The sequence below is a fragment of the Buceros rhinoceros genome, unplaced genomic scaffold (assembly GCF_000710305.1).
Source record: "Buceros rhinoceros silvestris isolate BGI_N320 unplaced genomic scaffold, ASM71030v1 scaffold21040, whole genome shotgun sequence".
In the NCBI taxonomy this organism is placed as follows: Eukaryota; Metazoa; Chordata; class Aves; order Bucerotiformes; family Bucerotidae; genus Buceros; species Buceros rhinoceros.
The window spans coordinates 41,598-63,641 of NW_010391612.1; the positions used below are offsets into that span (position 1 = coordinate 41,598).

The window sequence follows — 22,044 nt, forward strand, 5'->3', positions numbered from 1 at the left end:
CCCAAATCCTGGCCAGATCACAGCTGGTTCAATTATTCCTTGAGAACAGAATATCAGATACTGTTCTGCTTTCTTTGGTTGATACATCATATGCATTTACTACTGATTGTTACTTGTTATTTTTCACCAAGGAGGTTATACAAACAAATGCTAGGATTCCTCTGTGAATTGTTCCCTTCAATTGTTTGTTATTTAATAACTGTGGGGAGAGACTGACCACAATAAGTATGAAATTCTAGCCTCAGTGAACATGCTGGGAGTTTTGCCATTGACTGCAAAGGCATCAGGTTTTCAACCACTGGTATTTTTTTCTCAAAAGATGAAGAAACAATGTTAAAAAGAGGAGGATAATCAACAGTAGATGGCAAATACCTCTGTTAACATTCCTATGGCCAAACTGCACCCCGTCACCTCAAGCAAATAGGTGTGAAGAATTTTTTCTAGTAACACACCAATGCCAACCCTGGGTCTGAGCTCAACTCGGTGGGGGAAGCCTGGGACAATCCAACAAAAAATCCCAAGATGAAGCCCTGTGCTTCAAAGTCACCTTTGAGAAGGAATAACTGGTGTAGCTGTGGTTTAGCTGCACTACAGAGAACATCACCTCAGCTAGAAGCTTCACAGCCTCTTCAACCCTGTGTCTGTTTAGTGGCAACTCTATTCAAGCCATCATAGTAGGATGGGCACAGCGCAGCTGAGTTCATCTAGGACACAGCCCCTACTTCAGCTGAGGCTGCAGGTCAGCAAAGGTAAAATGCCACACCAAACCCAATCTCAATTCCAGATGACTTAAGGACTAAGAAAGAGTTATCCGAGCATGTAAAGGTCCTTGGAATTATTCACAACATAGTGAATAGCAATTAATGTGATTAAGATATTTCATATTAAAATATTTCACATTATGAAGCTCTTCCATATTAATGAAAATATCAATTTTTTCATTGAAATGTCAGGAGTTATTCTTTTGATACATTCTCTGGAGTAACACCAGCCAGGCTTTTTCAGCGGGGTTCTCAGTTTAGTTGTTTTAATGGGCTGAGTTTTTCCTATGTGAGCATCTAAAATAAGACGCTTATATTCATGCTGACGCACCAGATCAGGCAAACATAACATCAGGAACAGCTGGCATGCTCAGCTCCCCCCTGAAATAAATTGTTTTAAAGTTACTTGGATGCAAGTTCTGAGTACCGACCTGTCTGCTTCCACGAGTGAAATTCACCCTATGGCAGAAGAACATTCTGGGTTTTCAGCAATACATGCATTTGGCTGTTTGCAAGAGCAAATTTTACCCACATATTTTCTCAAAGCTGCAAGCACCCATTTGGATTTCATTTGAATAATAAAATAAAGCTGCCTGCTCGTATCAACAATGTTGTTCCTGCACCTTTTCTAACAGTGCCACGGGAGGGAGGCATTAACACCTAACTGCTGTGACCAGACGCATCCATCTGTGCCTCAATTTCTACCTGACTTGAGATGCACGCATTCCCCTGGTCTCCTCTGAAGGTAACCTTCCCAGCTCAGGACAGCCACAACCTCTCCTTATGCTTTCCTGGCCAGATCCTCTTGGTGCTGCTCAGGGACCTATGTCTTTAAAAGAATTCATCACTTGCAGCAAGATCTTACTTGGCCCCCACTGCCCCAAAAGATGAGTCTTTCACTATTTTCTCTCTCGGTCTCAGTACTTCCTATACTGCTCTCCTTGACTAACTTATTATTTTAGAGCAACCAAAGTTTTTTTCTTCCCACAAAGTCTTGAGGTCATTCCAGAACAAGAAGAAAAATGTGATTTTCCATTTGGAAAACTCTACATGGAGGAGGGATGTGCCCATATTTCAGCATATTAAAACACTGGTTTTGATACACTTAAGTTCACTTACTATAGATAAACTGAAACCTTTGCTACTGATCTTTGGGCTTTTCCTTTTAAATACTTCAGTACTCACAAACAAAAGGTTTCATTTACAAGAGAGTCCAGCACATACCTAAAGCACTAGACATAAGGCAGAAGAGGGTGGAAGGATCTGTCCAAGTTGTTCCAAGTACCAGGAAATGAGTGTCTTAATGTTGACAATTTTTTCAAGATAGACAGAATTAAATATAATAATTTATAATATTCTTTTTGCTCAGGATGGACAATAAAAGCCCACTCTGAAATGTACTAACCACTAGACAAACAAAACCAGAAGGAAACATAAATTGGGTAACATCAAAGACTGGTTTCTCCATTAGAAACCAGGCAGAAATGTTGCTCTCCTAGACCTCTCCCCACAGATGGGCCTCCAGGGAAGGGAAATGGCAGAGCCACAGATAATTTTCAAATTCAGGGAAGGAAATTTGACCTAGGCAGTAAAACCACATACTTACGTAAAATTGGCGCAGATGACTTTGTAAATCTATACAGAGGAGGTGAGATGGGAATGTATGTATGAAAAAAAAAATCCATTAATAGATTTGGACTAAATTTATGTTAATTTTCTTCTGCTTTCTATAATAACAGTACCGTCTAATATTTTCACAAAAACTGCTGTGAAAAATGTGTTGTGATGCCTAATCATAACAATCAGAAAAACTGATTCTATATGAGAACTCATACCAGAAATTCTGTTCTGTCTCCTCAAAACCTTTTTGTGGATTTAGAAAGCATCAAGTCAGGAAACAGAAGCAACACCATGCTTCTCAAAACTGAATACCAAGCTGAGTATCACAGCACAAGCAGCTGCTATTTAAATCAAGTGGTGTCAAAATCCATCGGCTGAACCACACTCACAGAATAATTCACAAATCACGCGCTAGTGCCGGGCCATGGACTGCTCACAAACAGGCTGGAAGGTCAGGTTAATTTAAGTCACTGGTCACCCCAGGACTGCGGGATTAAATATTAATTTAAGAGTAAATTAAAATTGCTGTGATCAACCCCAAATACTTAAAATATACATAACTAAGTATCTCAACTGGCTTGCGTGTTTTGTTGAAGAAGTTACAAGGAGTTACAGGGGTTTTGTGGAAGGAGTTGCAAACAGCATTGTTCATGAAAGCACCATTTTCAGTTAGTTAGGTGAAGGGAAGCAAGGACACAGTCTGCATCAACGAAGGTGGGACTTGCTGTGCTAGTAACCACGGCTTGGGCCAGGTTCTGGTGGAGCCTGAATTCAAGAAAGGAATAAAACTGAAGTGAACAGACAGCGATGGGTCAGGTCACGTCAGAGAGGACCTGTCAGAAAAGTCCAGGACTAGAGGAAGAGATGGCAAAGCTGTGGACACAGCAGCACGTACTGATCCAGCGCCCCAAGTCCTGCGCTCTTCACACTCCTTTGCTGTCAGTACATCTGGGTGGAAAATTGTGGTGTTTCCACCCCCTGGTTCCCAGGATGTATAGCCTCCACTGTCACCAGCAACCACCTGAATTCAGAAGGCAGTGATGTATACAGCAGATCTACAAAGGCAGCCCACATGGCACACCGTTTCTCAGCACACCTTCAAAAGGCAGCCTCACCTCCTATAAAAATGCCGAGGAGATATGGGCCATGCAGACATTACGGACTGCCATTATGAGAGGCTGCAGTGCACAACTCCTCCGGCACCTCTGTTTATTTATGCTGGTATGGTCCTTAATACTGCCCGTGATACTTCCCAACTGCTCGTCTTGCTGAAAGGTTCAGTCCCACGAACACCAGAGAGCCGGAGAAGCTGTCACGACAAGAAACATTTCTGCCCTTTCTTGTCCCAGGTCCCATCACTCCTGATGGCCGATGCCTGCATGCAGCCAAGCAATAAGGAAGCAAGAAACCACACTAATTTTTTAAGGTGCATTGAATTTAACCCAGACCTGTTCCCCACTAAGGTTTCCTGCCTGGCCTCACAAATTGGAGGAGCAGGAGAGTGAGGCCATGAGAAGAAGGGAAGGACTGATTCATCACCAGCAGTGCCAGCTTGCACTGGCTTATTGTGGTTGTGAAACTACAACCTCAACACATGATACTACACCACTTCAATAGGTCTAACCCAGTGTAGCTCTGGCCCTGTCCTTCTCACAGCCCAGGCAATCCAGGCTCCAATTTGTGCCAGCACAGTCTCTCTTTGGCACCCACCATCGAGCCGTTTCAAAGCAATAACCTGGTGGAAGAATAATCCAGAACACAAGGAAGTATATTCTCGGTTTGGTTTAATGCCCTGAGCAGGCTCACCCAGGAGTCAAATGAGTTCCAGTGCTGACGTGATGGAGGAAACAAGACCATGGGATGGGGTTTGGGTGGAAAGGAACTTGGCACAACAGCCACAGCTTCACCTACCATACGGCCACAGCCTTCATGCAGATGATAAACCCTCCCTGCGAATGAAGCGGGTAACAGTGAACAAGAGCTCTGACTGCAAGAGGCTGCTTCGCTTTTGAAGGGCGTGCAGGGAGAAGCTAGGGGCTGCAGGAGTGGATGACATTTCTCACAGTTAAGGTAGCTGTGCCTTCAGCTGGAGGATGGAATCCTGTCCCTGCCTTTGCCACACCATTTTCCCGTGGTGCTAGACAAGTCCCTAGCTAATTTTTCCTGCAGCTACCCATCTCCCCTGTTCTGAGAACACTAATTAGGTGTGTTTCATTTTCAGCAAGCCTGACTTGATCCCTGTGTCTGACACACAGGAGTGCTCTGTGCTCACTGCTGTAACTGAAGTATGTGGGAGAGGCAGGCAGCAAAGCATGTTCTGAGGTGTCTTGAAATGGGAGCCCCAAAATAAAGGATTCTTTTGACTTTAACCTCATCACACTTCTGTTCCGCATCTGCAAAATGGGAACAGTGACAGTCTATGCTCCTCACAAAAAGGATGGTGCAAAAATATCACAACAAATGCCAGCGAAGCAGTTGGACCCTGTTGTTGTGAAGTCTGTGAAGGAAATCTTGTGAAAAAAATTCATCTTCAGGAGAAGATTTCAGTAGCACTGAACACTGCTGTGTGACAGACAGCATCTACTTGCTGAACAACAGAGAAGAAATACCAAAAGTAGAAATTCAGCACGGTCCCTTCTGGGCACTGACATGTGACACAGAATAGTGTGGGATATCATTAGAGATTGTATCTTAATGCTTATGCAAACAGAGGCTGAATTACGGTTGCAGAAGCAGCTTAATTCTCACATTTCCTAACTCCGGCGGGCTTGGCATCGCTGTCTAACGCTCTTTTCAAGCGTGGTGTAAGTCCCTTGTGTGTGACCCACCCTAGGTCTGACAGGCAGCTAACGCCTTCCTTGTCCTGCAGCTGCTTCAGCATCTCTGATTCACCCACGTAGGTGCTGTGGAGTCCGAAGTCTACCGAGCCCATTGCCAGAGTTGCAGGAGCTCTCCATCCTCCTCCTCCTCCTGCTGCTGCCGCATTTCCTCTCGCCGGCAGTTTGAGGCGAAGCCACTAGATGGGGTGCGGTGCGCTCGGCTCCCCCCTCCCCCAGGAGAGGCATTTCAATCATGTTTTGGCTTCAGGTTTTGCAGCCAACCAAAAAAACAAAGAGGTGAAACGCAGCACAAAAAAAGACATAGCCAGCTTCCTCCCAAGCAGTGAACTTCTGCTTGTTCCTCCTGTTCGGCGTGAAAGGGAAAAAAATCAGAGCACACAAACCCCAGCGAACGCTCGGCGCATCAATCCTGGCGGATGCTGAGCCCCCCCTCTGGCTCCCGCTGCCTGCAATGGGCACGGCGGGTGCTCAGGCTTTGGCACGGTTATCAGTCATACCTGCTTTGCCTCGTCTTGTCTCGGCTCCCCGAACCCAGACTGCGCGAGGCTCAGTCAGCGGTTTCTCTGGCAGTCCACACACATCTGCTGCTCAACTCCACGCGCCAGCCCCAGTGAAATATAGCGGGCACAGTTCCCTGCCCCACCAATACGCCGCCAAATCTCTCTCCCTCTCAATAATGATCTGGAAGCTGGGTAAAACAACATGCTTGCGTCTGACAAAGAGCGTGCTTCTTCATTACAGGGGTAAGGAAGGGGAAAGAGGACATGAGGGAACTGTGATGCAAAAAAATAACCTATGGAGTTAAAGGGGAAAAGAAGAATCATTTCTACAATAGTCACTCCCTTCCAGTGGAAACACAGCGCTTCACTCAAGGTTAATCCCAAAAAGAACTACATAAAGGTGGCCAGATTACAGCTCTCTTCTCGTCTCCCTAAAGAATGATTTTTTGGGAAGGCATGCAGAAACAAGAATGTGGGAAGGAACTGGTGCTTACTTGTGAATGCACCGCTGCCGAATTACACCTCCTCACTCTTTTCCAAATCCTTACAAGAACTGCCCCTCTCAAGGCATCATCCATCCTAGTAACACTACTTATTAAACTTGTATATGAAATACAGCCAAGCACACCTTCCCAACATCCAGCTTCTTCCAGCCTTCGCCAGCCTCCCCAGATCCTCTTTACAGCACCTTCTCATGACCCAGTCCAGCCTTGCAAGCTCCTGAAGACTCCTCCTCTTCTCCTCCATGAACAAGAGAAGGAGAGCAGAAAGTCAAGATCATTTTGAAGTAATTTCTTTCCTGGCATGGCTAGAGAAGGTCCTCCCCCCACTCTGCAGAAGAAGACTACAAGGGGTCAGCTGCTGGGGATGCTCCTGACACAGGGCAGCAGTACTGACAGGGGTAAGAATACCTCCAGTTCTCCTTCTTATCCCAGCAACGGGATAACCTGTGTTTTGCAGCCTGTCACAGCCGATGCTGCGCAGGCCTATATCCCTGCTAGGGTCTCAAAAGCCACCTGGAAAGAGTCACACACAGGGGTACACCCAAGTGGCAATACGGAACTGCATGAGGCAGGATTCCACCTTAGCTGTGAACTGGGAGACAAGCATGTCATGTACTTTGCAGGTGAAAACTCAACTCAGCCTCCACTCGTGATGAATTTGGATTTTCACAAAGAGAAACAGGTGAAAAAAATGTGACAGAAAAAGAAACACAAAGGAAATAAAATAAAAAAGTGCACTTGAGTTCTTTTTTTAATTCACTGCAAAAACACTGACAAAACAAGCAGTGTATCATTACGGGACATTACTACAGACCAATCCTGTCTGAAGAGTTTGCAGTCTCCCTATAAATTATTAATGACAGAATATGATCCCAAATGCAGAGCATTTGATCACGGATATTCCTACGGACACTGCAGATCTACATCTGGCTAAAATAAGTGTGTTTTTACACAAATTAAGTTAGCAGTGATACAACCAATTTTGGTTCATACTACTCAGCGCGAACAGATGATCACCGCAATTGCGATGGTCTAGCAGCATGCTTGTGAAAGTCACCACTTATCGGCAGGGCTGCAGGAATTGCTTCTAGTCTCTTACAATAAGAAAAAGCCACTAGCTTAAACTACCTTAAAGCACTGATTAGATTGTTTCAAGGAGCCCATTTGTAACCACCTAGCAACATGAACGCTAGCAGCCATTGTGGCTCCACTAGTGGGTGCTACCTTGGAGAAAACTAGATGAGCTGGATCTCTTGCAATCCTTTGACCATAACAAAATTAGAAAAGATTTTGACTCAAAAAACTCCCACAGATGACAAACAAATAACAATAGCAAGTACCTACAAAATGAGCTGGTGAAATCAGCCTGCCCCTTATGCCACTGCACCTTATTTACGCAGTACAAAACCACTGACATTTTGGACTGACTGTACATATCCCAAGAAGCAGTGTGGCATTTTTATCAGAGCAATACCTTCACTAAAACTAGGTAGAGCCCTTAAAGCCGAACTTTAGGCACTGAGACTGCAAAGACGGCTCCGTACGATCAGCTGTATGTAGGCTTTCAAATACTAAGTCCTCGGATTTACTTTGTTTCCTGAAATAAAGCAGTACTTTTTGGTGTTCTGCAATACATTAGAATCTCTGAGCAATTACAAAAACCTGGTTGGGACATTTGCTGAGATCCATGTCGCTGGAGTTTCACAAATACATTCACTCCTATTGCATAACAATAGGGTGCATAAACATAGTCTCGATAAACATGAATACGAAGCATTTTTGCAAAAATCTTGTCTTCAAACTGCATTACAAATCTTGTGGGCTTAGTTATTGGCTCCCTACTCTACAGTACAAGTGCTGATAACCCAAAATGTTCTCAAAAATTACAATCCACACCACTAAATCCAAGGCACTACATATCCTTGATGTCCCTTCAATTTACTTTCTTCAATTTTCTTCCAATTTACTTTTAATTTTCAACAGTAAGATCAAAACCTCCCATTTAAGAAATAATCAGTTGAATCACAAAGCTTTGTCTTACACTAAATGTGCAAGATCAGAGATAAAATTGTTTGCAACGCCGCTAATATAACTGCAGCAACTTCCCTGAAATAATCAGAATTAGGTGCTTGGGCTTTATTGAGACACATGACAAAGGGCAGTATTAATGCTGTGCTCTGAGGGGACAGTCCCAAGGTAGAACTGTGAGTACTGAAACTGTAACAGTATGGTACAGTGATACCTGAACTAACTTCACGCTACTGACTTAGCCCCAACGGGTGCACTCTCAGGTTCCCTTTTGTTTTAAAGGTCCCAGTTGGTCTGGGGCCCACGTTCAGCCCCTGCTGTATCCGCTGGTGGCAAGAAACAACATGTTGAAAAGGTCTGTAGAAACAATCAACAAATGGGTAAATCAAATACTTCTTTCCAGTTTGGGTTGTTCCAGCTGACAACCACAACTCGTTTTTAAGTAGAATGAACATTAAATTAGTAATATATTTAATCCATAGATTTCATGGAGAGGTATGGATTGGGTCCACACAGTTCACTTTTCTTACGTCTAACAGCCCAGATTCACCTTTGCTTGTGGTTTTTTTCCTTGCAATGACATTTTTGCTCCAGGCTCTGGAGCCCACCCAGGACCAATTCCAGCTGTGAACCCGTGGGCAGCCCCAGCACCCTGCCATGTAACCCCTGCAGCACCCCACAGAGCAAAGCCTCTGAGCATCAGAGGAAACAGAGCTCTCAAGAACACTTTTAGCATGCTGCAAAAAGGTAATTAGCGACTTCAGCAAAAGAGGCAAATAACCACGGTATCATATGGTTAAATGGCCCACCCTGGAAGAAACAATTTTTCTGAAAATCAATAGAAGGTGATAGATCAATAACAGTTTTCTGTATAAAACCATTTTCTCCTGAAACAGTGAGTTTAGCACTATTCAAACAAATCTTCTATTATTTAAAGATGTATCTTCATTTCTGGTGTATGCCATGGAGAGCCAAAGGACTTTCCTCTAAGGAATCAGTTATTTTCTCTGAGGACGATGAATTATTTTCCAATACTGAAATCTTCAAATGAATGCCCTCAAGTGACTGAAACAGCTTCAGGCAGGCACCAGTGCTGTTTTACCTGGGGGTAAACCCCTTCCATCAGCAGCCCTGCCTCTCTGAGAGGAGGTCAGGCTGTTCGAATCAAGCAGCTGGAGTGAAGCCAAATCATGGCTTCAGGAAAACAGACGCTATGTCAGGGCTTTATTGCTGTTGTAAATCTTTGCAGTTAAGAAAAAACAAACTTCTGAGTGCTGAAATGATCATTTCTTGGAGCTGTGCTGGAGACAGCCCCAGAGCTGACAGGAGGACAGTGGCTCCAACTTTGTGGGGTAAAACCTGCCCCAGTGCAGAAATCCCCTGTAAAACCCTGAACACGAACAAGACCAAGTTGGAGGCTCAGGCACTGTATTAGCCCTCACATGGGACACCTCTGCCCTGGACGTATCTGTCTTTCCTGGAGTTGAAGTTAACAGGAGCCCGTAAATGCCCAGCTGATTCCAGCAGTTGTGATTCTGCTGAATAAAACAAAGTTTAAACGAGCCTGTGCAGACACTAGTGCTGGGAGACGAGGAGTGCGCAGGGCCCAGTGAGAAGGCTGGGATGTGGACACCACGGATCATCCCGCCCTGTGCTGCTGGCTGCCACAGTGCTTCCAATAATTGCAGCTCTCTGGAGAGAGTATATAGATGAACTCTGTCCTACGTTAATGCACCGTCTACATAGAGTTGTTTACGTGCAGTACTTAGTAAAGTACTTAAGCGTGTATTTAAACACACTGCTGAACATCGGTGTGATTAATACTTGGCCGAATTAGAGATACGATACGAATACATTTTTCTGCTGTTGTAATTTTTCATTATATACACTTACTAGCTGGTCATAAGGATTTTCTTTCAGTTTTGCGTCCAGCAAATGAGTTAATTTGGGAGTCAAATTCTGGCTTAGTTATGCCTGCACAATGCCTTTCACATGCATGAGGGCAGAAGTCTGCTCCACAACCTTTAATTGGACTGCTTTTCTGTTAGTCTTTAATGATTTGTCAAGGAAAAAAAAAAGCTGGTTCATTCTTTCTGATCTGGCAGCTCTTTGACATTCCTTTCATGTCACTTCAATCAGAAAAGTATCTTTTACATACGGTATATATATTTGTTAAGGCTGTGCACATAGTGCGGCGGTAATTCTTTACCAGCAAGCAAGCAGCTGCTGGTGAGCACCGATCGGAGACACAGACCCTGTCCTTCTGTGTAGAACTGGGGAGGGAGGGGAACAGAAGAAACATGGCTTTTATATCACTTACCATGGTAATTCTATTTAAATCTATTTGAAAAAGTTTTAATAACACAATTTGCCAAGCCTCCCCACCTGAAAGTGATGCAAGCGCGTCTATCAATTTGTCCTTTCCTGCTTAACCCAGGGAGGAGTGTTTAACGTCATCTTGTTTCAAGATTTGGAGTCAAACCTTTTTTGTTTTCTCTCTTTTTTTTTTAAATAAATAATCAGTACTCAAAGCATTGACCTACCTATACACATTAAGGTGCTGGTTATTGTCATCACCGCAAAACTGTCACTTCACTTGCATTTATCTAGTTTTTACTCACAAGGAAACAAGCATGATTAACCGTTGTACCTGTAGCCATCTCAAGAGTTGAAAACATTCCCCCCCCCAAATTAAAGCTTTAAATACACTGTCTACTTGTAACAAAATGGGAAATTCTGAAATTATTCAGTCACAGAGAATTTGTTACTGAAAATGACAGGCTCAACCAGCCACTGGAAGCTCTGGGGGTTTGCTGGGCTCAGCGAGTGTCCGGGCAGGCTTACGGAAAACAGACATGCACCCTGCGGAAAAGATCCTGACTCCCCTTCGTGGTCCCTCTCACCAGCTCCCAAGGGTCCTGAGTGGGGGCTCCTCATGCCAAACGGTCGGGCTGCTGGGCTCGCCCCCACAGGCAGTTCACACGGATGCAGGTTAGCTCGGGGCACGCAGCTGGGAACCAGCCACCTCCTCTGTGCCAAAAATCCTTCCCGGCTTATTTCACACCCTGCTCCCTGCAGGCACCATGGACAATCCACCCCAAGACATTGCCCCCGTCTACCAACACCACCTGCTTAGGCCTTGCATCCTCAGACACTTGTGATGCGATTTACTGCATTTGACACCCCACCTTGGTTGTCCTGTTACAAAGAGACCGCTCAGGGAGACTGCGACAGCACCTCCCACCCCTTCATGCTGTGAACTCCCAAGAGCCATAGGTATCTTAGTGCAGCGCTGGAGGAGAGTCAGGGGGAGGACCGGGTGTGAGCGCCTCAGCAGCAGAGCTGGCTGAGCAGGGAGCCCCAGGTCCCAAGCCAAGGCCCCACGAAGCCAGCACAGCCATTCTTTGGGGCAGCTCTCGGGGGGGCTCAAAGTCACCCTTTTTTTTACCCCTGAGAGTGATGTATTCACAAGCAGAAGGGGCACAGCCACGGGGCAAGGTAGCGTAGCTCATACTGCAGCTGCCTTTGTTGCTCCTGCCTGGCTAATACTGGGAGACATCACTTGTCTGGGTTGATGGGAAGGCATATGTTAAAGCAATTAATTCATTTGCCCTAAAAGATGGAGGCCAGGCCAGGATTTGTACCTTTGCTAGTGCTCAGTCTGATCTTAAGCAATGGGATTTCCAGCATTTCCCATGGGAGATTGTTCCACAACCTAATAGATCTCAATGTCAGGAAGTTTTTTCCTGATATTCAGCCATAATTCATATCCATGAATTATGAGCTACTGTCGACATCACACCCATTGAGGCATTCCTCGAGCCTGCTTCATTTAAAATTATATGCTCTAGTTATGCAGGGTTTCTGTGTACTAGGGCAAAATGCTTTTTCTGCAGGTTAATTCATTACTATTCAATTTGTTAACACTTTTTTTCTCGGTGTGAAGAGCCATTCTGCAGTTGCATACCCTATAGTAGCACAATCGCCATTTGGGAGAAGAATCACAATATATAAATATGACAAAACAACATAACGAAACCCATCCCCGTAAAAACATATTAGTCTGTTCCTCCAGCATCCAGTCAAATGAAAGCAGTAGCTCATACAACACCTGGTATGAGACAGGAAGCTTAGAAAAAACCCCTCTCAAGTCCGTAATAAATTTTATTTCCATCTTAAACAGAGGGAGGGTACAGGAGTAGGGGGGCAGGTAGGGAAGGGGGATGGATGGGGAAGGAAAGGGAGAAAGGAACTTAATCAAGCTGTGAGAAAATAGAGAAAAATTGGAAGGAGAAATTCCTACAAATGGGCGACCGCAACACAATAAGGACGTACAACAGCAAATCAAGCTGAGGATGCAAAATGTGCACCTCTTGCCATTAATAGCACTTACAAAACTGAGAAAGCTAAGGCAGGTGCCTGAAATCTGTATTGCAAATAACTGTGTACAAAACACTTCTTGGAAGGAAACCAACTTTGGTTTTAGGAACATTTGAGAGGAGAAAAAGCTATAAACCATGTATCAATCTCTCAAAGAAGTTGGAGGATTTCTATGAGAAGATTTTTTTATGATATCAGTTTGCCCAGCTCGTCATCCTGTTTGCAATCCATTTGTACATAAATAAAACGTCACATTAGATACTGAAAAAAGGGAATGGTTTCTAAAGCAAGCAGCTAGAAACACACCAGAGTTCATTTTCATCTCCATACATGCCTAACTCCCATTAATGCCACATAAATCCCAGAGCAACTAGATAAAAACAAACACATAAATTATACCTGAAATCATCTAAGAATCAAAAAGCCATGTTTGCAGTGAGCACTAAATTCACACAATGCCACGTGGTTTTTGCATGGAAGTTATTTCAGATGGCTGATTTTTTAGAGGCAGTGGCCAAACAGTATTAAGGGACTTACACAAAAAGATCTGGTGAGAACATTTTTCACAGTATTTCCTTTCACTAGAAATTATGTGAGTTTACCGAAATCCATATGTGGCAAGGTGAGACACTTATTCTGGACAGCAGACAGGACAATGCAGATCCTAGTTCCTACTAGGAACGTGTGTTCAGACACACGATTCCCATAGGCTGAGATGCCTTGAAATACAGGACATCCTTTAGGGCTGCATTAAGAATCTGTGTGCTGTTGCTCACCTGGGTTTACTGCTGAAGTCATGGCAACTAGTTACTTGTAGCTGTGCAGTTTCTGGTTTGCGTTAGCCTTGCGAAACTAGACACGACTGTCTTTGGTGGGGCTGTGCAATACCCATTGGGACACACGTGAGGGATTCCTAAGTTAAAACATCGTACTCTGACTTGAGCAAAGCAGGGACTCAAATGCCCACCTCTTCCCCACCCCACAAAAGCTGTACTGATGAGAAAGGATGTACTGATACAACATTGGTTTTGCAAAAACATTTGAAGGAATTTGTTTTCCTTTTGCCTTGGAACAAAGGAGGAAGCCTTTGCCTTGTGATCCAGCACAAAGGTTTTGAGTCCAAGGTTTCGATATACTTGCAAGGATATAGCATGAGTGGCATCACTAGGAACCAGCAGCTTTCTTTGTAAGACGTCTCCACAGAAGCCCGACATCAGCATCTGCTGTGGAAGTGGCACAGATGATCTGATAACTCACCTGTCTTTCACCTGTTGCCTTTCTTGGGACCACTCACAGCTCAGCTCTGCACTGTCTCAGCCCTCTGCCTAAGGATGTCTGGGAACAGGACTGTGCCTTGTTCTCTTGTCCCACTCAGGTTTTCAACCACAAACAGTCCTGAAACAGTCCTGGCTGAGCAGAGACAGGGTACAGGACATTCGGGTAACACTTTTGGACTCCACCTGAGAGTAACCGTTTGCTGAGGGAGTTTCTGAGGATGAAGGTAAGCAGATTCAGGCATCTTTGTATGTGTGGAAGAAGATGAACAGCCTGGTTTCCAGAGAGGTGGGTGTTCAGTAGTCCATAACAAAGGGCAGAAAGTAGCCAAGAGAAGCTGAAAGACTGTTGAGGGCTTTAGCACAAACAGACTGAAGGCAGTGATAAGACTGGCCGTTTCAAAGACACACCACAGTGAGATATAAAGGGACTGAGAACACAGGAAGAGAAAGCTAGAATCTACAGATGCATAACACAAATAAGAGGGAAATATGCAGAACAATCTGCTTTACAGATAAGCAGAAAGCCTCAACTGAAATAATAAGAATCAAAAAACAGTGAATACTTTACTTACACTAGCCCTTCAGGTTGCTTGGTCAAGCCAGGCACAGAGTACAGAGGTTATCACAAAAGATACACAGAGTGAAGTAACACCTGTGCAAAAGCAGAAGCTAAGAACACTGTAATCATGGAGAAAAATGCACAGAAAGAGAGCTGAAAGTTATCTCAAATGGCAGTGCTGAAGAAAACAATATCTAAGGCACAAATAGAGCATTCATTGCGAGAACAGGCTACATTTGAACTCATTCTTGGACCTCTGTCTTGTTCTTCTCTTGTAACTGTATCTTCCTGGTTTGGAACCTTTCAGGAGGGGCTAGATGTAACAATGGAAAATACAGCTTGAATTTATGTTTAAAATTAGCTTTTAATGCAATCAGTGTGTATATTTAAGAAGGAGGATTACATATGAACACGTACGTGTACTTGTACAACTTGTACATGGATCTACCGCATTTATTAGATCTGTCTAGTGGATAATACCAATACTTCTGCCTTAGCAATATGCTAATGCTCGCTCAAGCTTTTCAGTGCAGTGCTGAAACCATCCTTGACTGAAGCAGCACTGAAGCAGCAGCTGCAGCATCCCCGACTGCTGGATAAATGGAGTAAGAGAGATGAAATTTATCAGGGCTGCCAAGAAGTGTTCACCAAGATATACCTTTGATTAACGTAAGTGTGCACTATTCTCACAAGTGACAAAAAAGGGGGAAGAAATTATAACTGGCATATGTCAAGAGATTCAACCTGTCCAGCTGACTCAACTCACTTTTTACAAACACAGCTTCTTTTACTCACTTTTCATTTGTATGTGTGGAAGAAACCTTTGCTTCTAACATACTATCATTCTTCTGAAAAGTAGAAGCTCTACAGTGGATGAATGTATTTACTTAAAAGACATACCATTTCCAAAGGCACGGTATGTGCTAGTCATCTAGTGAAAATGTCTCCCAAGAACCTCTGATGTAAGCATATAAATCATGCTGTCTGTCTTGTACGTAACCAACTTGGAAAAGAGAAAACTGGGTAAAGCCCTCCAACACATGAAGGACTGAGAAACTCTTAGTGACTTCAAAGCCATTTCAGAAAAACAAAGGAACAGGACTTTTGGTATTAATTTGCCCAGGAAGGACAAAGTATTATTCTGTATTGGAAAGGCTGGCACAAGCAAGAGTCACAGAATTGTCAAAGAAAACAGAAGAACCGCAACTTATTCCAGAAGAAATTACATAGGCTGGGGAGTGGAGTGATCCTGGTTCTCTGATGCTGACTGTGACATTAAGAAAACCATTCTAACTTCCTTCTACTTGACTCCCCTGTGAGTAAAATGCATCAATAATGATGGTTGATGCAATGGTTTGTAGAACCACCAGTATGCCTAAGTGCTGGCTGACACTCGAAGTGGTGTTACTGCAGATGGAATAGGGCTGCACAGGAGGCCACATGGTCACAGAGCATATTCAAAGGAAATGTAAAAAGTCAGAATGACACAAATAAAGACTTTGTATTCAGACCAGACTACCCGCAGTGGAGACTGCCTCGTGAAAATGAAAGCCCAGCCAACCTGGACAAGGACAGAGAAGGAGCACAGCTTTTATCAGGACATCGAGGATTACAAGGTTCCTGGCTGCTTGTTATGATCAGCGAGTCAGAGGAAGACAAAGAAATCACAACTCCTTGATACTGTGTGATTGCTGCCAGCATGAAGGAGAGAGATGCAGAAGGAAATCAAAGTGCCCGATTTTTTGTTTGTCCTTGGACCAAACACAGTAGACGCAAATATACCTAGCAAAGGGCAGGAAGGTCAAGATAACTAAAATAAGACTAAGGGATAATTAGGAATACAAGTATCCAGAAACGGGGCACCGGTCATCCTGACTAAGCTCTCCAGTCTGGTGACCTTCCGGACATGTCCCTGTCCTTCCTATCCAAATATATTGCTTGTATCATACTTTCTGTTGGACAACGACATTGGCTTTTACCTTGGATTAAAACCCAAACCTAGTGCAATATTAAGCACAAATGCATTACTGCCCATACATGTATTTGCCACCATTCTGATCTCATTGAATCCTCTCTGGGGTTTACGCGGATGATGTGGTTAACTAGGGAGATTAAGGAATGCTACGATCAGCATCTTACTGAATAACAAAGTACCGATATGAGAGAAAGATCTGCTGCTGCTGCAGCTTCACATGGTTGGAACGTGCCATGTAAGAGTTCGGTAACATTCCCAATATTTTATCTTTTTGTGCTTTAGAGAAAAAGGAATTTTGCATTGAAAGGAGGTTTCGCTGCATACCTAGAAATGTGTAAGACACAATTTCTCTCCTACTCATCGCTTCTAATCAGACAGATGGATACATTGCTATGGAAAAAAATACAAAAAACCCCAAAACCTAACACAATGACTGCATCATTTTTATTTATTTCTTGCATTCCCTGTTCACATAGCAAGAAATTTAATTCCAGTTGGATCAGTCTCTTGTGATACTTTTTTCTTTCATTTAATATATTTTTTAAATGCTTAGAGGCATTATGACAGCAAAGCATGTATTTTTTTTTGCCCTGGTTTACACCCATCATCCTTACCATTACAACAAGACAAAAGCATTAAAGTAAAATTAATCATGTCAAAAGATTTGAGCAAAAAACAAGGGAGACCATGCATAAAGCATCGCTTTGTCTAGTGTGAAGTCACGCTCTGATTAAAAACATATAATGAAAGTGAAAGTAATACATCATTGCCTTAGCAGTAGGGTTTTGGGGAGAGCTATGCAATTCTGAAAACAAAAAATCTTTACAGGCTCTGGATTTTGAAACTTGCAATTAATATAGAATAATTCTACAAAAAACCTACTGTTTCACTTCCTTAAGGTTTAATTAATCTTAAACATTGCAGTTAAAACAACTAACCAAAGGAGTTCTAGGATTAAACAAGGACTCCTGGCAGGACCGTAGCTGGTAATTAAAACGGAAGCAGCAGCGGCTGGTTCTGAGCAGTGAGGCATGAGGTGGTGACACAGAGACACCCCCCCATTGCCCCACATCCAGTAAGTAGTTATGAAGACTGCAAAATATCATGGAATAATGAAAGCCCATTAACAGAGCAGAACTTCTGCTGTTACTACAGACTGTTGAACACCCATCAGCCATTCAGCTTGTGTCACTAGGCACAGGTAGACTATTGCTGCTATGTGACACAGGTAGTACCCAAGTTAAGAAATGAACTGGTGGTTGTGCACACGTAGGTGAACCTGAAAAGAACCCAGGCAGTAAAGATTTGTTTGCTGTCCTTTTCCATACAGTCTACAAAAGCCTCTACTTTGCTCAGACATGACTGTACAAGAAGTATGTTTCAACGTAAACATCAATGTGCACATTATGAATCTCAGATTAGGGCTGTGCCCACATCAAGTAAAATTAGGTGGCAGAAAATCTTTGTAAAATGCCACTTGATTTCTCCTTTTTTTTCTTTATACTGTCCCTATTCTTTGTTACCGACACAGAAAAAAGAACTCTCTGAGATACCACACAGGAAAAATATGCGGTAATACTAGATTGTGAAAAATCTACCAGTCCCTTGAGCCATAGCGTTCTTGCCCATAGCTGATATTAAAAATTGGAAATGGGTGCATGCTTCCCCTCCTCTTCTATGAACAAGGCAAGTTGTTCTCCTGATAGCTCAGAATTACTCCCATTAGTACTGATACACGTGGTGGTGCTTTGGGTAGCCAGGCAGGGAGAGGTGGGAAGTTTCCCCTGCCAACAGATCTAGTCTTGTCATGGGAACAAAAGGAGATTGCTACTCTGCCGAGCTGTCATACTCGACAGCTTGTGCTGTTTCACCTGCAGCTGTCTTCATAGCTCCAAATGCAGCGCCACAGCTTACATGGAGTCAGTAGTTTCCAATGGTTGATCTTCTGTTCCTTGAGCATCACACAAGGCAGGACACAGAGCCCTACGCACCTGACTGGTTGCAACAACCAGTTGAGAAAGAAAAAGGCAACAGGCAAGCAGCAACCTCTCAAATGAGTAAGTTCTGAGGCTCTTCTCAGTGGAGGGCAACAAGAGGAGGTTCAGCCTTCTCTCATCCATCTCCTCTTCAATGTTCCTGCCACTGCACCCAGGACTAAGCATTTGCAAGCTGCTTTCCCATCTTCCCTACCCCAAGTACCACTGGCACAGACAGCAGAAAACAAGTGATGTAGATGGGTTTGGAGGAGGGAAAGGGCAATTTCTGTGCACATTTACACTGGATCTAAAAAGCTCTAAGTGCAAAATTTGTTTTTTTGTTGGTGCATGGGGGAGCCTGTGGAGGGCAAAGGGCTAGAAAAAAGACTTTGTAAATGTTAGCTAGTACAAGAGGAAACCAAATACAGCTAAAGTGGTAAAGCAGAGCACTCTCAAATACCAGACTACAAGGACTGAGATCCTTCCCAACACAGAACCTCATGAGCAGGACATGTCTATTCTCCGTCTCTGTTCACTAAGGAGCAAACTCCTCATTTACAATGATGAGTTGGGGGGAGACTGCAACCTCAGGACTGATAAGCAAGTGAAAAAGAAACAGAAAAAAAAAAAATCTTCTTCCTTTGCTACTGATTAGACCAATTGTTTTCCAAAACTATTGGCTGGGAGAGAGGGAAAAAGGCTGAAGGAAGGAAATACATATACTGTTTCCTAAACTGCAAAAAATATGCAAAGAGTAAAGACAGAACAATGTCCTTAAAGTCCCGCACACGGTAAATGTCATAGTATATTGATACAGTACCAGGGCTGCCCTGCACTGTCACCATGTTATGAGGCAGTTAGTTTGTGTCTTCCCTCAAACTGCGCAGTCACACTTTGTCAGGTTCCTGCACTCCTCTGCTGTAGAGCCCTTCCATGTTTTATGGAAAGGACAAGACAAAAGCTCTACTCCAAGTTGTCCATACTCTCTTGCATTAAGTTAGAAAATAAAGCAAGAGATACATGAAACACTTCAACTTTTTTTTTTTAAATTGTTACAGTTTGGTGAGTAGTAATAATATTTGCCAGGAAATTGTGCTTGTTAATATCTAGTCTTTCTCAGTGTGAAAAGACAAGCATTCTTCTCTGTGTTGCTCAAACAGCAGTTCAGGCGTCACCAGAGGGTTGTGTATTTGACAGTCACTGACTCAGCCAACGCTGAGGCAGATCCTGGGACCTTCGGGTCTTCCAGTGCTGAGCACACCAAATGCTTGAACACGAGCTAGCTAGGACGGCTATTATCTTTTAATCACAGCACAGACGGCTATGTGCATTAACCAGAATGAAAGAGTATTTTTGTTTACTATTTGTTAGAGGTAACACAGAAAAGACTACGTTCTTTTCATAAAATAACATAAAATTATTCAGGACCATCTCTCAATGCCACCATCTGTGGTTATTCAAATACCAGCTATGGAATTTTAACCAGAGCATTTAGGTATCATGCCTCTGGGCCCACTTTCCCACAGTCTTGGAGACAATGTCACAATGTAAGTAACCAAGAACTGAGCAAAATTACTGCTTACAAAATCTGATATATCCACAGATAGGTAAGATTCAGAATAAAGCTTTTTACTTTACTTCAGTGAAGAGTTTAGATGCTGAAGCAAGAGATCAATTTCTCCTGCCTCTCCTGTTGAGCCACTGGATTAGACAGAACAAATTAAAAAAAAAAAAAACCCAAACTGAATGCTTCTGCCTTCATGTTGTCATTGATTTTTCACAGACTTCAGAATTTTCTCAGAAGTAGCGTACAGAGGTATCATATCTCATTATTCTGAAAAATGTGAAACATAGGATGTTCCGTAGTACAGATGCTGTAGACTTTTCTAATGTACAGTTCATACAACCTTTTGTAATTGCCATTCTTATACAATATCCTCACCTCTCAGTCCAGGGCGTCTACACCTAAGCAGTCTTTATGGTGCAGCACTTTGAGAAAGGCTCCTAAATTTTCCACGGAAGCAAGCAATTTGCAAAGGCAACATTTCAAGTCCTGCATCGTAACAGCCTTTTTGTTTTTCATCCTAACCTATGCATATAATATTAATGTGGATGTATCCAATTAAAGAGCTTTGGATAGGGATGAAGAACAGAATTCTGTAAAATGTATTTTACTTGGGGGGGAAAAGCAGGTCTATTAGGAAATCCAGGTTTTACCAGTTGTCCAGTTTTAGAAGTATGGCTTTGATTTATGGATCAAAATTGCTCATTTATTATTTTATCTATACTGCTTTGGGCAATTTTGACAGTTAAAATTTAGTTTTATTGACCAATGCAGCCAGTTTAGCCACAAGGGGACTAATGCACACACAGCCTGCTGCACTCAAGAAGCTATGATTTGATTCCATGACCAAGTCAGACTGGGAATCGCAACCAACATAACAGTAAGTTCCAAATCTTGATGCTCGAGGCAAAATACTTACTCTAAAACACAATCAACCTTTAAAAGAAGGTGGGAAAGAATTTTGTGATAGGAGCCTCCATGCACTGTTTATTGTAGCTGATATATTCCACCAATGCTTCTGTCAGCAATGGACGCAGAGCAGTACAGAGGAAACCTTTCTGTAATGATTGAGGACAATAGATAAAGCTGGAAGAAGGAAATGAAAATGCAAAAAAAGAATCAAAGGTGTGCTCTAGTACTATGGCTTACCAGGGATATGACTCTGAGAAAATCGTCTTGAACATAGCCCCTTTTTTTTTCCTAAACCAGATTTTATGCATATGTACTTAAATATGCATGTATTCACATTGCAGTATGAAAGACTTACAAGTTTACTTAAAAAAACTTACTGAATGATTTTAAGCCAATGTTAATTTAGGTCTATCCTATTATAAAATTAGCATCTTCTGCAATCTCAATTTATTGCTCCATTGTGAAGCCCCCTGTGATACATAAACAAATCTCTGAAGAGAAACAAATCAATAAAGTGTCTAATTTGATTAGCCATGTTTTTAAATTCATCAAGACAACTGTACAAAAATAACCACTTACTTGTCAGTATTTTCCATGTCTTCTTTTCATCATCATAATACTGAACCAAATTGCTGGGTAGCCGGTCAGGTCCGGGAGGCAATCCTCCAACCAATAACAGCATTTTCTTATTGGAACGAATTCTTCACCCAAAACAAGAGGAAAGATGAACAACCACATTACCGAGGAGTACTTTTAGTGGCAACAAAATCATAACCATCAAAAGAATGTTCACTGCTTGCAGTTTCCTATTTCATTTTTTGTGTTTCTTTCCCCAATCATGTCTCAACAATTTTTTGAACCAAGCAGAAAAATGATCAGAAAAGCTGCATATCTCTCTACTCATGGAATAATAAGCTTCCTTTATGCAATTTGTTAGAGGTTCATTCTAGAACGACCTTTTTCTTATATTATCCCTTTAAATCATCACTCTTTACAGCTGAATACACATGAAATGCTCTGGAGTTGTACTAAGGTTAAGCATTAAAGTTGCATGTCAAAAATCGTATTAGTCAAAATCATTATTATAAGCCATTCTACACTCAAAGAACCTTGAAAAAATTAAGGTTATGCAGAGAGTTTGTGAGCCAA

At 42.8% G+C, this 22,044-nt stretch overlaps 1 protein-coding gene across 1 annotated transcript in view; it reads right to left on the reverse strand.

Moving 5' to 3' along the window:
- The window catches only part of KLHL14 (kelch-like family member 14), a 44,239-nt gene extending 22,645 nt beyond the window's left edge, over positions 1 to 21,594 (reverse strand). The window contains exon 1 of the mRNA XM_010142509.1: positions 21,475 to 21,594. Coding sequence (XP_010140811.1) covers positions 21,475 to 21,577 — 103 coding nt within the window. The 5' untranslated portion in view covers positions 21,578 to 21,594. The remainder of the gene's footprint in view (positions 1 to 21,474) is intronic.
- Between the last annotated feature and the right edge of the window lie 450 nt (positions 21,595 to 22,044).